This window comes from Macaca fascicularis, chromosome 12 (assembly GCF_037993035.2).
Source record: "Macaca fascicularis isolate 582-1 chromosome 12, T2T-MFA8v1.1".
In the NCBI taxonomy this organism is placed as follows: domain Eukaryota; kingdom Metazoa; phylum Chordata; class Mammalia; order Primates; family Cercopithecidae; genus Macaca; species Macaca fascicularis.
In genome coordinates, this window is record NC_088386.1 from 21678074 (window position 1) to 21695157 (window position 17084).

Sequence of the window (17084 nt, forward strand, 5' to 3'; positions counted from 1 at the left end):
TTTCACCATATTGGCCAGGGTGTTCTCAAACTCCTGACCCTGTGATCCGCCTGCCTCAGCCTCCCAAAGTGCTGGGATTATAGGTGAGAGCCACCGCACCGGCCAAGTATATATATATCAACTATTTAATTTCATTTTAACTTATAAACAGTTAATAGAATTCAGTATCTGCTTTTTCCTTTTTGCTACCATAGATTTCATTAACCATCAGCAGGTGTACTTCTACCACATGACATCTCAGAAAATGTTTTGGTCCCTAACTCCAAAACAGTCATATGAACAAGTATCTCACCATTGATGCCACCAGCACCCTCATCTACCTCCATCTGGATCTCTTCCTCTTGATCTAGATTGACATCAGGTGTTTCCACACGGATGATTGATTTATTCAGTAACCGGAAAGCTTCCTTCACATGTTTAGGTTGGACCTAAACCAATAATGATGAAGTAATTCAGTTACTTTTCTTGATATACCAAACAGATTTTCTCCCAATGAAATCACAGTAGTATGTATTTTGGTTTTCTCACAAACACACACACTCTCAGTGTTGCTTTGATTTTCTCACAAACACCCTCTCTCATTCTCTCTCTTACATACACAGAGACAGCACTATAAATTCACCAGAATGGCTAAAATGACTGACAATATCAAGTGTTGACAAGAAGGTAGAACAACTCTCATTTACAGCAGGTGAAAACAGAAATTGACACAACTGTTTGGCAGAAAAACATGCATTAACCTATGACCCAACAATTGCACTCCTAAGTATATACTTGTAGAAATACAAACATATATACGTATCATATGAACCCAAAGACATATACATCGCATAAGAACTAGGCCAGGTATCGTGGCTCACGTCTATAATCCCAGCACTTTGGGAGGCAGAGGCAGGCAGATCACTTGAGGTTGGGAATTAGAGAACAAGCCTGACCAACATGAAGAAACCCCATCTCTACTAAAAATACAAAATATTAGCTGGGCATGGTGGCGCATGCCTGTAATCCCAGCTACTTGGGAGGTTGAGACAGAAGAATCACTTGAACCTGGGAGGCAGAGGTTGCACTGAGACGAGATTGCGTCACTGCACTTCAGCCTGGGCGACAGAGCGAGACTCCATCTCAAAAACAAAACAAAAACCAAAAAAACAACCAGCAATGAAACCGGACAGAAAATGAAATGGAAAAAAAGCCTACTTCCAGTACCAACAAAAATGATAAAATATCAAGAAATAAATTCAATAAGAAATGTCAAAAAACATATGAAGAAAAGTTTAAAACACTATTGAGTGAAACAAAAGACTTAAGTGGAAAGGTATTTGTGGTATTTGTGGTAATCAGAACTGTTCACAAATGTTTGCTCTTCTCATTCTGGGCACCTGGTAGGAAGGCATTTCTCTATCCACTTGAACTTAGGGTGGCCATGTTAATTTCTCTGGCGAATGAAATGTGAGTATGTGCCATTTCTGGATAGAAGGTGGAGAAAGCACGTGGCTCACCACCTTCTCTTCCCTGCTTTCTGTCATCATAAAAGCATATGTCAAGATCAAGCCTTTATATCAGCCTGAATCTCTGAGTAACTTGACAAGGTGAGTCCCCTGATGACCTAATGGATGTGTAGCAAAGCAAAAAAATTGTTTTATGCAACTGAGATTTTATAGTAGTACAACCTAACCTATTCTAAGTGCTATCCTATTGAATAGGAAAAATCATAAAGATGTTTTCAATTCTTCAAGTTAATATAAATTGAATGTTATACTGATAAAAAATACCAGGTTTTTCTTTAAAACAGAGCAAGCTGATTTCTAAGTTCCTAACAGCTGAAAGAGAACAATGCGCTGGAACTAGCCCTACATTTAAACTACAAAGTCCCATAGATTAAAACATCATGGTACCAATGTAAGAGGAGCTGATAAGACTCAATGAAACAGAATAGAAAGTCCAAAAGAAAATCCTAACACACACAAGAATATATAATTAAGGCATGCCGAACCAGTGTTAAAAAGATGGATTTTTCAATAAATGGTGATGGAACAACTAGAAAACTAGCTAGGAAAATAATGGGAGATTTTTTTTATAATCTTAGAGAAAGGCCTTTCTAACAAAATAGTTTTTTTAATGGATAAAGATTATGAACATATAAAGAGACAGAAATAGCTCTTAAATATATGCAAAGATACTAAATTTCATTCAGAAAATATGTTTGTGTGTATAATTTATGTGCATATATTTTAATATCATGTGAATTTGCTATCTATTTAAAGACTAATTTTTAAAAATAGAACAAAATAAAAATAAATTAGAGACTGCCCTAAGACACATATCAGTTTCATGAAACTCATTTCAGGATCTATCACAATGAAAAAAAAAGTACAAATGTTAGCATGGTTTTAGAAGGACCTTGTCCCAGGGTATCTGGCCTACCCAAATTCTGCACACCCTTCAGTAACTGGGTTTAAATGTCGGCCCCTCCCTGAGTCCTCTTCCTCCTAAAGTAATTCATCTCAGTACTCTGCTTGTGATGCTCTATTATATTCTCCCTCTCATTGTTTTTTTTTTTTTCTTTCCAACCTTTATTTTAGGTTCGGGAGTACACACACAGGTTTGTTACATAGGTAAACTGTGTGTCATGGGGATTTGGTATATAGATTATTTGATCACCCACTCTCTCTTATTTTTTACATGCTTAACTAAATACATGTCTCCTTTCCACCAGATTAGAAGCAATGGAAGGCAGGGGCTCTCATTCATTTTTTGTCCCCTACAGGTGTTCCCTAAATATTAGGTGAATCAAAAATATTAAATAACTTAGTGTGAAAGTACTTCGTCAACAGTAAAATACCATATCAAAGAATTTGAAAATTTAGGGGAAAAATGTCAAAAAATTAACCTGTGGGATAAAAGTAGTGATTGAAGTCAGAACAGTGGTTACTTCAGGGGAAGAGGGCTAAGACTGAAAAGAGGCAGGGGGAACTTTCTGAAATTATGGAAATGTTTTGGATCTTGAGCTGCGTATTCATAAGGATGTATGTGAAAAAACTCATCATACTGTAAAAAAAAAAAAAAAGCCAAACCCCCTTTTCAAAGAAAACCTTACACCAAACCTATTAATAAAACTCGGAAAAAGCAGGGCTGCTTTGGTTGAAGTGAAGATGGGACGCTTGATTGCCCTTTCGTACTACTCCCCTTTTACCCCATTAATACCCACTGACCTATCCTCGTGGAACGCAGAGCTCAAAGAACAATCTAAAAATCAAACATTATACAAATGCAACCTAAGGAGGAGAGTTCCTCTGAGGCCAGGGGCTACATTATCTTATCTGTATTGCCAGCGCAGAGGCCTACTAGTACCTTGTGGGGTCTAAGTACATTTTTCCTGAATGAAAGGTATTAAATGGTAACTTATGTCTTTATGCACTCTATAACCTATGACGTGATCATCTCCGTCTAACAACTACACTCAAATGCTTAACAAGCTTTTTAAAGGGAAGAATTCCATGGTCCTGTGAGCACTCGACAGTTACAAAAAAATATATTTGCAGCAAATTCTAGTACGTCCCATACCAAAGATTAAAAACATGCCTACAAGGCAACAAATCTGTTTATCTCTGCTCTCATCATATCAAAGTGACTCTGATACCTCATCACAGCAGTGCATTCGAGCCATAGCTTCAGAGAGACGAATCATGCTCTCAAGCTGTCGCACTGTAATCCTCCATGAAGACTTGGTCACTCCAGAACCATCTCTCTGGCGGAGATGTTTATATTGTTCCACAATGAAGTCCTCTGACTCTTTGGAAATCTGTTTCAGATCATCATTCAAGTTAGAGAAACATTTCTATTTGATGAGAGCTACGGTAAACGTGAGTTTAAGAGCCTTTCAGGTGGAAACATTTAGGGAACTGAGAGGGTTGAAACTTGGAGAAGCCAGTGACAATAAATTACTATTGTAATGTCTTTCAAAAGAGACTAATAATAAGCAGGTTTGTGAATTCCATGTTACTAATTTTATGAACATGAAAAAAAAAGCTTAGTATTTAAGCAAATGACCATTTCTAAAAGCTGCTTAACAAGCTGAAGCAATGGAACAAGACGTAATGTCTTTTACACCTCAGGATGTCAATGCTCATTAAACAAATTAATGCTCAGTATTTGAGGCTCAATTAATTAACTCATGCTGTCTTTGGAGGAAAAAAAAGCTGTTTCAATAAACTTTATATCTAAAGGATACTCAGCTTTTCAGAGCAAAGAATTCAGCATATTAAGGAAGCATGCCAAGGTTACACAGGGATCAGTATATCAGTATGCAGTCATGGAGAACAGATGCTCTTTTTTAAACAAGAATCACCCATAACCCTTAAATGATTAAATTTCTTCTGGGACAGTGACAGCCAACCACAATCTCATGAATAATCAAGTCAAGATGATAAATGATCAATACCTAGTAACACCTTCCAGAAGTCAAGCTGGCCAACAGTGTAAAAATCTCAACCAGAATGAAATTTTTTTTTCCTTTTCATACCCTATTTTGGGAAAATGCCAAGCATTTGGGGGTTTATGTCCAGGTAAGAATCCTGGGTCCAGGATGGAGTCAGTCCAATACAATACATCAATCACTGTCAGTAATTTGTATTTATCATAATGGCCTAGAGGAATCCAATGTTTCCTTCAAAGAAAAATTCAACTATTGATTTAGGCACATAAACAATTTTAAGGTTCTTAGTAATGTTTGAAATAAAAGAATGTTCTAGATTATCCAGCTATCCAAAACTCTTCCGCCATAAAAATCTTATTACCACCAAACGAATAATGGAATTATTCAGAATTTTCTGTTCCCTTTCTCAGCCCTCTCTGAAAAAACAAATTGCTGTTCTAGGAAAAAAAAAAAAGTTGTAAAATTTAGGAACTAAAGTAGATGACAGGTTCAGTTAATTTCCATATAATACACTTATTTAAATTCCACTTCAATATACCCATTATACCATATCCCAGTACAAAAGGGTAGGTTACCTTGGGTTTAAACTGTCTTGCAAAGAGAAGGTATCTTCTGATATCATCGAGGGAATAGACTCGATCAATTGATTCCTCAATTCTTGAATGCAAATCTACTATGCGCCTGGCAATGGCATAATCTGTAACCTAATTCAAAACAAGAAAATTACTTTGATAGTCACAGCAATATCTTCTCCAGACTATCCCAGGCAATAAGAAATGATTTATAGCCAAAAACAAGCTCTAAGATGCCACTTACAGAAGTATTAATGGGTACCAAGTTTCTGATGAAAGTTTGGGAACAGTTGGATTTAAAATCAAACTTTTAAATGTATACCATTGCCCTACTCTAAAACTATACCTGAAGGAATGCCTTTAAAAACAGTAGGGTAAAGCACAGTGGCTCACACTTGTAATCCCAACACCTTGGGAGACTGATGTGAGAGGAGAGCTTGAGGCCAAAAGTTTGAGACCAGTCTGGTAAACAACGTGAGACCCTCCCTGTCTCTACAAAAAATAAAAAACAAAAAAATTAGCTGGGCATGGTAGTGCACATGTGTAATCCCAGCTACTCAGGTGGCTGAGGCAGGAGGATCACTTGAGCCCAGGAGGTTGAAGGTGCAGTTAGTGAAGCCATGATTGTACCACTGCACTCCGTCCTGGGCAACACAGCAAGCATTGTCTCAAAAACAAAACAACAAAAATAGCAGAACTAACATTTATAGGGCCCTCAGTGTATGAGCACTGTTGTCTTAAGCAGGTCTTAGAAGAATTAACTTACGCAATCCTCACAAAAACCTTATTAGGTAAATGATATTATCCCCATTTTATACATGGGCAAATTGAGGCCTAGAAGGTTAAGTAATTTATCCAAGGTCACAGTTAAGTAGTGGAACCAGTATTTGAATAGTCTAGCTTCAGAGACTGCTCTTAGCCACTAAATTTTGAAGATATTCATCCCAGAATATTGGAAAAAAAAAAAAAAGACCCCAAAATATGCAACTTGGTCTGAAATGGTTCAGGGAAAAAGTGTGCAGATATATAGAGACAGTAAGTAATAAAGCAAACAGGGTAATGTTAATATGTGAATCAGGTAAAGGGTATATGGGTGTTCTATGCACTATTCCATTTCTTGCAACTTTTCTGTAAGTTTGAAATTATTTCTAACTACAAAGTGGTTTGGGCGGAATACAGTGGCTCATGCCTGTAATCCTAGTACTTTGAGAGGCCAAGGCTGGTGGACAGCTTGAGCTCAGGAGTTCAAGACCAGACTGGGCAACACGGCAAAACTCTGTCTCTACAAAAAATACAAAACTTAGCTGGGCATGGTGGCCTACACCTGTAGCTGCTCAGGAGGCTTAGGTGGGAGGGTGGCTTGAGCCCAGGAGGCAGAGGTTGCAGTGAACTGAGATCACGCCACTGCACTCTGGCCTGGGCAACAGAGCCAGACCCTGTCTCAAAATAAATAAATAAAATAAAACAGGCTGGGTGCAGTGGCTCACGCCTGTAATCTCAGTACTTTGGGAGGCCGAGGCAGGGGGATCACCTGAGGTCAGGAGTTCGAGACCAGCCTGGCCAACATAGTGAAACCCCGTCTCTACTAAAAATACACAAATTAGCTGGGCATGGTGGTGCACACCTGTGATCCCAGCTACTCAGGAGGCTGAGGCAGGAGAATTACTTGAACCTGAGAGGCGGAGGTTGTAGTGGACTGAGACTGCAACACTGCACTCCAGACTGGTTAACAGAGTGAGACTCCATCTCAAAAAAAAGAAAGAAAGAAAAGAAAGAAAGAGAGAGAGAGAAAGAAAGAAAGGAAGGAAGGAAAAGAAAAGAAAAGAAAGAAAAGAAAAAAGAAAAGAAAAGAAAGGTAGAAAGAAAAGAAAAGAAAAAGAAAAAAGGCTTTTTGGCCAGGTACAGTGGCACATGCCTATAATCCCAACACTTTGAGAAGCTGAGGTGGGTGGACTGGTTGAGCTCAGGAGTTAGAGGCCAGCCTGGGCAACATGGCAAAATCCTGTTTCTACAAAAAATTCAAAAGTTAGCCGGGCACAATGGTGCACACGTGTAGCCCCAGCTACTTGGGAGGCTGAGGTGGGAGGGCTGCGTTAGCCCAGGAGGTTGAGGTTGCAGTGAGCCGCGATTGCACCACTGCAGGAAAGAGTAGGACTGTCTCAAAAACAAAACAAGCCGGGCGTGGTGGCTCACGCCTGTAATCCCAACACTTTGGGAGACTGAGGTGGGCGTTCGAGACCAGCCTGGCCAACATGGTGAAAACCCGTCTCTAGTAAAAATACACAAAATTAGCCGGGCGTGGTGGCACATGCCTGTAATCCCAGCTACCTGGGAGGCTGAGGCAGAAGAATCACTCGAACCCAGGAGACGGAGGTTGCAGTGAGCCAAGATCGTGCCACTGCACTCCAGCCTGGGCAACAGAGCAAGACTCTGTCCCGAAACAAAACAAAACTAAACAAAACAGCTTTTAAAAAATCTCGAATGTTTTAAAGGTTTATAACTTGATCTGCTACTAAAGCTACTTTAATGAATCATGTATGAAAATCAGACAACTCAATTATCTGGTGATTAAATATGTCTCTGTATTGTGAAGGGAAAAAAACTGAACCAAACCAAACCAAACCAGGTGTGATGCTGCAGGCCTATAATCTTGGCTACTCAGGAGGCTGAGGTGGTAAGGTAGTTTGAGGCCAAGAGTTCAAGACCAACACGGGTCTTGAACTTGCTGCTGTTGCTACAAAAAGATGAAAAAATTAACCAGGCGTGGTAGTACACACCTGTAGTCTCAGCTACTTGGGAGGCCGAGACAGGAGGATCACTGGAACCCAGGAGATTGAGGTTGCAATGAGCTAGGGTTGTGGCACTGCCTGGGTGACAGAGTAAGACTTCGTCTTTAAAAAACAAATAAATAAAAATCCAAGCCCTCCAAACACAAAATGGAAGGTTGTGTTTATTTAGATAATATTTAAAGTTCCACTGTAATAAAGAGTTGTGCATTGTACCCAATAAAATGTAGAACCTCCTTGCTCAGTGATTTAAAAAGTACGGCCTAAAATATTAGTTCCTACAAACTGTCATTTTATAGTTCTGTGGGTATCTGAGGTGCATTGTTAAATATTTAAGTACAAATAACTCTAATAATTAAACTAACGTATCAGAATCCAAGTAAATCTACATTTTTTCACTCAATCTTAAAAGTAAGAAAAGAAGGTAAAATACATTCAGCAACTTGATAGGAAAAAATACGAAGATAAATGACTCATGATTTAACAAAAAAGAAGAAATTTCTTTGGCATCCCAGTTTTTTCAAGGTGACTGAAAAATAAAATAAAAGCTCAATCAACAAAACAAAAAATCATATAAAAATCTTAAGAGTTTGGTTGGGGCCCAGCACAGTGGCTCACACCTATAATCCCAACACTTTGGGAGGCTGAGGTAGGTGTGGATCACTGGAGGCCAGGAGTTCAAGACCCGCCTGACCAACATGGTGAGACCCTGTCTGTACTAAAAATATAAAAATTAGCCAGGCGTGGTGTTACATGCCTGTAATCCCAGCTACTTGGGAGGCTGTGACTCAAAAATCACTTGAACCTGGGAGGTGGAGGTTGCAGTAGGCCAAGACTGTGCCACTGCACTCCAGCCCAGTCTCCAGTGAGAGGCTGTTTAAAAAAAAAAAAAAAAAAAAGTGTGGTTGGAAGTTAACTGTAACTTGTTTCCTTTTGAGAAATAGTAACAAAACCTGAAAACTTAATATTCTTTAACACAATTAAGTGGAAGCGACAATTCAAATGACTTTATTTTGAGTTGCTTACTAAACCCTTTGCCCGATCCTGTGCCACCCTGAGGGAAATCAAAGGCTGGGGCACACACATGCACCAGCTGTGGAGCAGTATATCTTCCAGCCTTGTCTCACTCGATTACTCAAACTGGAAATAAAAAAGGAAGCTCATGGGGTTACCTCATTACATTCATCCACAAGGATAAAGAAGAGATCGAATCGGGACATGATGGGAGCTGACAAATTTATATTCTGTTTCAATGATTTTGATCTGTCATAGTGTCCACTGATTGGGTTTGCTGCTGCCAAAATGGACGTCCGGGCGTTCAGAGTAGCCTGACCACAAAAGAAAGAATCTTAACAGGTTTAAATAGACATCAGCCAATAAATATGTAACAAAATGTTCAATCTCACCCATAATTAACTAAACGTAAACCAAAATAATGATACCCTTTTTCACATAAACAGGAACTCCTATGTGATTTTGGTGGTGTGATGTGTACACCGTTGAAGACATCAATTTGTTAGAAATTTCTCTTATAGCCAAATATAAGAGGATGCTGTGTTCAAGGATGCTTACTACAACTTTGTTTGTAATACAAAACACTGAAAACGAACTAAATGTCACTCAACAGAAGTCTAAAGAACCAAGCTGTGGTATATACAATTGAATATGGGAAAGTAATAAAAAAACCAAAGTTGATCTATTATGTTCTGGTAAAAGATTGCCAAAATAAAATTATGAAGTTAAACCAGCAGGAATGAAACTGTTGGTATTATGCTTATTTATGTACAAAATATTCCTAAAAGGGGCACGAACTCCATAGATCCCTATTTTTCTTCCTCCTGAAGTTCCTTTTTATCCATTGGATACTACGAAGCAGCTACTGTTGCCGGGAGTTGCAGGGAAAGAGTTGTCTTCTCGATTTACAGTTGTGTGCTGCTTACAATCTACTTGAATCTGCGGCTTTTAAAGTTTAGAGTCTCCCTAGTATTGGTTATACTATCATACTTATTTTCACTTAAATTATCTGTTAATATAAATAATTATATACATATATATAATCCATCTGTTGACCTTTGGTTATTTTTGTTATAATTGGAGCATGCTTCGTCAAAGAAAATGAAGCTTTGTTCATGGACATTTTCCTCTACTATCACAGCAATACATTTACACAGTACTCTAAACAACATTTATAGTTTGAATAAATAATTCTCAGGGCTGTATTTTCCATTTTAATGAACAGCATTACAAGTTGAAGTAATGAATTTTATCCAGGTGAACTTCTCTAGTACTACATTAATCAACAAGGCTATAGACAATGCAGTAGAACAGAAGTAGATACACATACCTTCACTCCTGCTTTAGTGATGGATATGGTCTGCTGTTCCATAGCTTCATGAATAGCAACTTGATCCCGCACGTCCATCTTATCAAATTCATCAATACAACACACACCCTGTAACCAAACAAATCAAGCCTAAGAAGCTGTCTTTCTTTTTTTTTTTTTTTGAGACTGAGTCTGGCTCTGTCGCCCAGGCTGGAGTGCAGGGGCCGGATCTCAGCTCACTGCAAGCTCCGCCTCCCGGGTTTACGCCATTCTCCTGCCTCAGCCCCCGGAGTAGCTGGGACCACAGGCGCCCGCCACCTCACCCGGCTAGTTTTTTGTATTTTTTAGTAGAGACGGGGTTTCACCGTGTTAGCCAGGATGGTCTCGATCTCCTGACCTTGTGATCCGCCCGTCTCAGCCTCCCAAAGTGCTGGGATTACAGGCTTGAGCCACCGTGCCCGGCTAGAAGCTGTCTTTCAAGCTGGATGCATGGCTCACACCTATAATCCCAGCACTTTGGGAGGCCGAGGCAGGAAGAATGCTTAATTAAGGCCAGGCATTTGAGGTTACAGTGAGCTATGATTGCCACTGTACTCCAAGTTGGGTGACAGAGTGAGACCCTGTCTCTTAAAAAAACCACAATGGCCAGGTGTGGTGGCTCACGCCTGTAATCCCAGCACTTTGGAAGGCTGAGGTGGGCGGATCATGAGGTCAGGAGTTCGAGACCAGCCTGGCCAACATGGGGAAACCCCGTTTTTACTGAAAATACAAAAATTAGCCAGGTATGGTGGCGTACACCTGTAATCCCAGCTACTCGGGAGGCTGAGGCAGGTGAATTGCTTGAACCCATGAGACAGAGGTTGCAGTAAGCCAAGATTGCACCACTGCACTCCAGCCTGGGCAAGACTTCATCTCGAAAAAACAACAGTCTTTCAGATGGAAAATTACAAGTAAACTCACTAAGTCTGCTACCGCAGGGACTCTTCTATTCTCCAAACTAGTAGAAGATAGGTAAGTGAAGATTCTTAACTCCCTTTTCTAAGGAAGATAATTCAACAGATCCTAAAGCTACAAAGAATCATACAATTGACTTAAAACTAAGAGCATAAGTAAAAATATACACTTATTGTACTTTCACTCAACATCAAAACCTTGTGTCAACTCCAGGATTGATTTTATACCTACAACTTGTACACATCTACTGATCTAAACTAGTCATAGCAAACACACATGCTCAGGACATGCTGATCAATTATCACAATTTCAAATTCTAGATGAAGAAAACTATGAATTATTTACTAAAGAATGTTGGGGTTTTCTGTTTTGTGTTTTTTGAGACAGTCTCGCTCTGTCGCCCAGGCTGGAGTACAGTGGCGCAATCTCGGCTCACTGAAGCCTCCACCTCCCGGGCTCAGTGATCCTCCCACCTCAGCCTCTTGAGTAACTGGGACCACAGGCACCCGCCACCATGCCCGGCTAATTTTTGTGTTTTTAGTAGAGAACATGGGGTTTCGTCATGTTGGCCAGGCTGGTCTCAAACTCCTGACCTCAGGTGATCCACCTCGGCCTCCCAAAGTACTGGGACTATAGGCGTGAGCCACCGCACCCAGCTGAGAATGCTATTTTTAAGGACATCTTTTTAACAGTAACTTATAGGCCTTTACTGATAGGGTAGGGGTATTCTGACTTTATACTGAAGAGTGTAAAATGTTCTTACATTATCAGCCAACATCAAAGCTCCAGCCTCAATGACAAACTCATGAGATTCTTCATCTCTCACAACAGCTGCTGTTAAGCCAGCAGCACTGGACGCTTTGCCACTGGTGTAGACAGCTCTAGGGCTGAACTCCTCCACGTGCCTGTTCAAGGTTATCATACAAAGACTCATTAATACGTCACTATACAGCACCCTTCCCAGGAAAACCAGCGGAAGAGTTTAAATCGCTGAAAGAACATCTGAGAGTGGCATTAAGCTTAAGCAATTCATAAAGACACATGCACAGACTAAATGGGAAGGCTCATCTCCTTCGGCTTTTCTTCTTTTTTTTTTTTGGGACAGAGTCTTGCTCTGTCACCAAACGAGTGCAGTGTCACGATCTCAGCTAACTGCAACCTCCACCTCCCAGATTCAAGTGATTCTCATGCCTCAGCCTCCCAAGTAGCTGGGATTACAGGCATGCGCCATCACGCCTGGCTAATTTTTGTATTTTCAGAGTTAATACCTGATAAAAATATCAATTTTTTTTTTTAATTGAGACAGAGTCTTGCTCTGTCGCCAAGGCTGGAGTGCAGTGGTGCGATCTCAGCTCACTGCAACCTTGCTATCTGGGTTCAAGCGATTCTCCTGCCTCAGCCTCCCGAGTTGCTGGGATTACAGGTGTGCGCCACTACGCCTGGCTAATTTTTGTATTTTTAGTAGAGATGGGGTTTCACCATGTTGGCCAGGCTGGTCTCGAACTCCCGACCTCAGGTGATCCGCCTACTTCGGCCTCCCGAAGTGCTGGGATTATAGACGTGAGCTACCACTCTAGCCTAAAACATCAATTTTATTTATTTATTTTAAAATTGTATTTATTTATTTATTTAGACGGAGTCTTGCTCTGTCCCCTAGGCTGGAGTGCAGTGGCGCAATCTTGGCTTACTTCAAGCTCTGCCTTGCGGGTTCATGTCATTCTCCTGCCTCAGCCTCCCAAGTAGCTGGGGCTACAGGCACCCGCCACCACACCTGGCTAATTTTTTTGTATTTTTAGTAGAGATGGGGTTTCACTGTGTTAGCCAGGATGGTCTTGATCTCCTGACCTCGTGATCCACCCATTTCAGCCTCCCAAAGTGCTGGGATTACAGGTGTGAGCCACCACGCCTGGCTAAAACATCAATTTTAAAAGCCTTTAATAGTAATAAATAGCAACAATCAACTATCAGAAGGTCTTGCAATTAAAAATAAAACAAAACTAGATATGGGGCTTATTCCAGAAATGCAAGATTGGTTTAACATCTGAAAATCAATCAATATGCTAAATTAATAAAACAACTACATGACCACCAAAACAGATGTAGAAAAAGTATCTGACAAAATCCAACACCTTTCATTATAAAAACCAAACAAACTAGGAATAGAGAAGATTTTCCTAAGTCTAATAAAGGGCTTTTTCTTTAACCTGACAAAGGGCATCTATGAAAACCACAGATAACATCAAACTCAAAGGTGAAAGGCTGAATGTTTTGCCCCTATGATCAGGAACAAGACACGGATGTCTGCTCTTGCCACTTCTATTCAACGTTATACTGATGGCTCTAATCAAGGGCAATTAGGCAAGAAAAAAAGGCAGCCAGATTGGATACTCCAACTATCATTATACACAGATTTTATACATAAAAAATGCTACAGAATTCACTAAGACTGTCACATACCACATGATACTGTTACCAGAGGCAACACTGTAGTACATCTTTTTTTTTTGGGCGGCGGGGGGAGAGAGAATGACAAGAAAAAAAACATCCTTTGTAACACAGGACTACTATCTTAAAATCTAAAACTCAGTTCGTGATATGTTCAAAAGAAATATTTACTCATAATACTCCAAACCAACTAAAAACGTTCAATATTCTAAAATGGTACTATGTTACAAATTTCCAAAACAAATAAAGAAAAGGCAGTTTGATGTAGCACGAAGTACACACGTTTTGCAGGCAACGCCAACTGTATCTGAATTTTAATATTCATGGCTCAGTGTCACCTTTCACCTACAAGAGAGTGGGCAAATTTCTTGAAGGCTTGGAGAGGTTGTGACTCCCTGAAAAAAAGGGAATAATACACATGCCTGTCTGGGTGCTGCCAGAGTAAGACATAACACATACACAGCACCGAGAACATGGCAGGTGCTCAGAAACTGGTTGCTTTTATTTTGGGCCCTAAGTTTCTTAAAAGTTTGAAAGTAACCAAGTATTTATTACAGCTTCTAAAAATAGTCAAAAATAGTGTTCCCACTGACAAAGTTAACATAAAACATCTCATAGCATTCCCTTTAGAAAGTACATCCAGGCCGGGCGCGGTGGCTAAAGCCTGTAATCCCAGCACTTTGGGAGGCTGAGACGGGCGGATCACGAGGTCAGGAGATCGAGACCATCCTGGCTGACACGGTGAAACCCCGTCTCTACTAAAAAATACAAAAAACTAGCCGGGCGAGGTGGCGGGCGCCTGTAGTCCTAGCTACTCGGGAGGCTGAGGCAGGAGAATGGCATGAACCCGGGAGGCGGAGCTTGCAGTGAGCTGAGATCCGGCCACTGCACTCCAGCCTGGGCGGCAGAGCGAGACTCCGTCTCAAAAAAAAAAAAAAAAAAAAAAAAAAGAAAGTACATCCTATTTTAAAACCTAACAAATGTTTGTATTCTTAGTCTCAACAATCCTGTATCTAGCAATATACCCAGAGGAAACAAACAAAAAATGTATATAACATTATGATGTTCACTGCATCTATATCAATAATTGTTATAATAAACTATCCTGTTAAATTTAACAGGGCTAAGGAAATGATTTTGTAAGTTATAATATACCAACAAAAGAAGACATCTGTGAAAATGAGAAACTCATGAGATTTTTCCATGCAAAAAGAAACATGGAAAAAATGTTTAGGGAAAATTAAAATTACAAGTATGTATAATATGATTTACAATAATGAAAATACATAATTCACATATTCAAACACTTTTGTACAAAGATATTATACAAAGACTAAAGAGTTCAATGTGAGATTGGTATTGCAGGCAATTTTTCCCTATTCTAAAAAATTGTAAAATGTTGCCATATCTTTATGAGAATTATATATTTAACACAGTCATAATTTACACTCCTAGTAAGGCCATGGTGACTGTATTCTTGGTAGCACAGCCAGCCTGGGAACTATGTACACTTTTTCCTGCTATACTATATCAGGCAAATGCTTACTTGAGAAATTGGCTCTTAGCTGTACTTGGGTCACCAACAATGCAAACATTTATGTCCCCTCGAAGAGAGGTCCCTTCTCCTGTTGTCTTTGGAACGCCACCAAAGAGCATCAGCAGGACACCCCGTTTTACTTCATCATTGCCTGAAATGAAAAGCTATAGATGAAAAACTAATTTTTCAACATGAAGTTAAACACTTTCAGAGGAAACAGTAAAGGCATGTTTACCAACCAAAAGGTAGAGTCAGCTAAAGCAAAGCATAAAACTGGAGTAATAATACCTGGTTTCTGATCTTGGTTCTTGCTCTGTGGACTTAGTCACCTAAACCACTGTTCTAATGTCTTCTCCTACACCACAGATGTCACTGTGCCAGTGCTCACTATCCTAAAGGCCAGAGCCTTTACTTGTCCGAGTCCTACCTCCTACACAAAACCTTACCCAATGCCTTAGCCCTCAACGATCTCTCCTGATAAATGAACTATGTCCACCACAGCCTACCACATTTGCTAGTCCTTTTTAATGCCAGTTCTTATAGTTCTGTCAAGAGTTTGAGGAAATGGTTCATAACACTTTTCTATCACCTACAGTGACCAGTACTGAATAAATGTATGTTAACTGAATTCATGTGGATTAAATAAGACGCTGAATGCAATTTACAGCTGCTTAGTTCATAAATCCAGTAAGAAGGAAAAACAATTTTCTTAAAAAAAAAAAATTGTTTCTTAAAAACGATTTTTTTTTTTTTTTTTTTTTGAGACGGAGTCTCTGCCGCCTGGGCTGGAGTGCAGTGGCCGGATCTCAGCTCACTGCAAGCTCCGCCTCCCGGGTTTACGCCATTCTCCTGCCTCAGCCTCCCGAGTAGCTGGGACTACAGGTGCCCACCACCTCGCCCGGCTAGTTTTTTGTATTTTTTAGTAGAGATGGGGTTTCACTGTGTTAGCCAGGATGGTCTCGATCTCCTGACCTCGTGATCCGCCCGTCTCGGCCTCCCAAAGTGCTGGGATTACAGGCTTGAGCCACCGCGCCCGGCCAAAAAACAATTTTCTTAATAGCACACTGTGCTATTAAACATTTTTCTGTGGAATTATCTACTCTGTGAACTCCATCGACAAAGTGCTATGCAAATTTACACAAGGCATTCCTTGAAGTAGAAAATTAGGCTGGGTGTGGTGGCTTATGCCTGTAATTCGAGCACTTTGGAAGGCCAAGGCGGGAGGATTGCTTGAGCCCAGAGGTTTGAGACCAGCCCAGGCAACATGGTGAAATCCCATCTCTAAAAAATTTTTTTTTTAAATTAGCTGGGCACGGTGGCAGGCACCTGTAGTCCCAGCTAATTTGGGGGCTATGGTGGAGAACCGTTTAAGCCCAGGAGGTTGAGGCTGTAGTAGGCTGTGTTCGCTGTCACTGCACTCCAGCCTGGGCGACAGTGAGACCCTACAAAACAAAACAAAACAAAACAAAAGAAAACAAAAGAGGTAGAAAACAAAAAACCCATTCCACAAACAAAACTTCTTTGACTTATATTTAGATAGAAAAAAAGGGCCGGATGCAGTGGCTCATGCCTATAATCCCAGCACTTTGGGAGGCCAAGGTGGATGGATCACTTGAGGTCAGGAGGGAGTTCGAGACCAGCCTGGCCAACATGGCGAAACCCCACCTCTACTAAAAATACAAAAATTAGCCGGGCGTTGTGGGGCATGCCTGCAATCCCAGTTACTCGTGAGGCTGAGGCAGGAGAATCGCTTGAAGCTGGGAGGCAGAGGTTGCAGTGAGCCGAGATCACACCACTACACTCCAGCCTGGGCGACAGAGCGAGACTCTGTCTCAAAAAAAAAAACAAAAAAACAAAAAAAAAAACAAATAAAATTTAAAAAAGATTAAAAAAAAGTTAATGAGTTCCTACCACAATCCCAATTGAGTATAGAAGACAAGGATGGAAGAGTTCAAAGATAAAGCATCAGGCACAAAATGTTAGTTATAGCCTTCAAAACACAGCTAGCAACCAAGAGTCAGGAAAATGTGAA

At 40.3% G+C, this 17084-nt stretch overlaps 1 protein-coding gene across 1 annotated transcript in view; it reads right to left on the reverse strand.

Moving 5' to 3' along the window:
* MCM6 (minichromosome maintenance complex component 6) overlaps window positions 1-17084 on the reverse strand; it is a 37421-nt gene that overhangs the window by 7872 nt on the left and 12465 nt on the right. Inside the window, exons 8-14 of the mRNA XM_045367015.2 lie at window positions 15062-15203; window positions 11834-11975; window positions 10138-10245; window positions 8966-9121; window positions 5011-5139; window positions 3641-3802; window positions 293-428 (exon numbers count right to left, since the gene is read on the reverse strand). Coding sequence (XP_045222950.2) covers window positions 293-428; window positions 3641-3802; window positions 5011-5139; window positions 8966-9121; window positions 10138-10245; window positions 11834-11975; window positions 15062-15203 — 975 coding nt within the window. The remainder of the gene's footprint in view (window positions 1-292; window positions 429-3640; window positions 3803-5010; window positions 5140-8965; window positions 9122-10137; window positions 10246-11833; window positions 11976-15061; window positions 15204-17084) is intronic.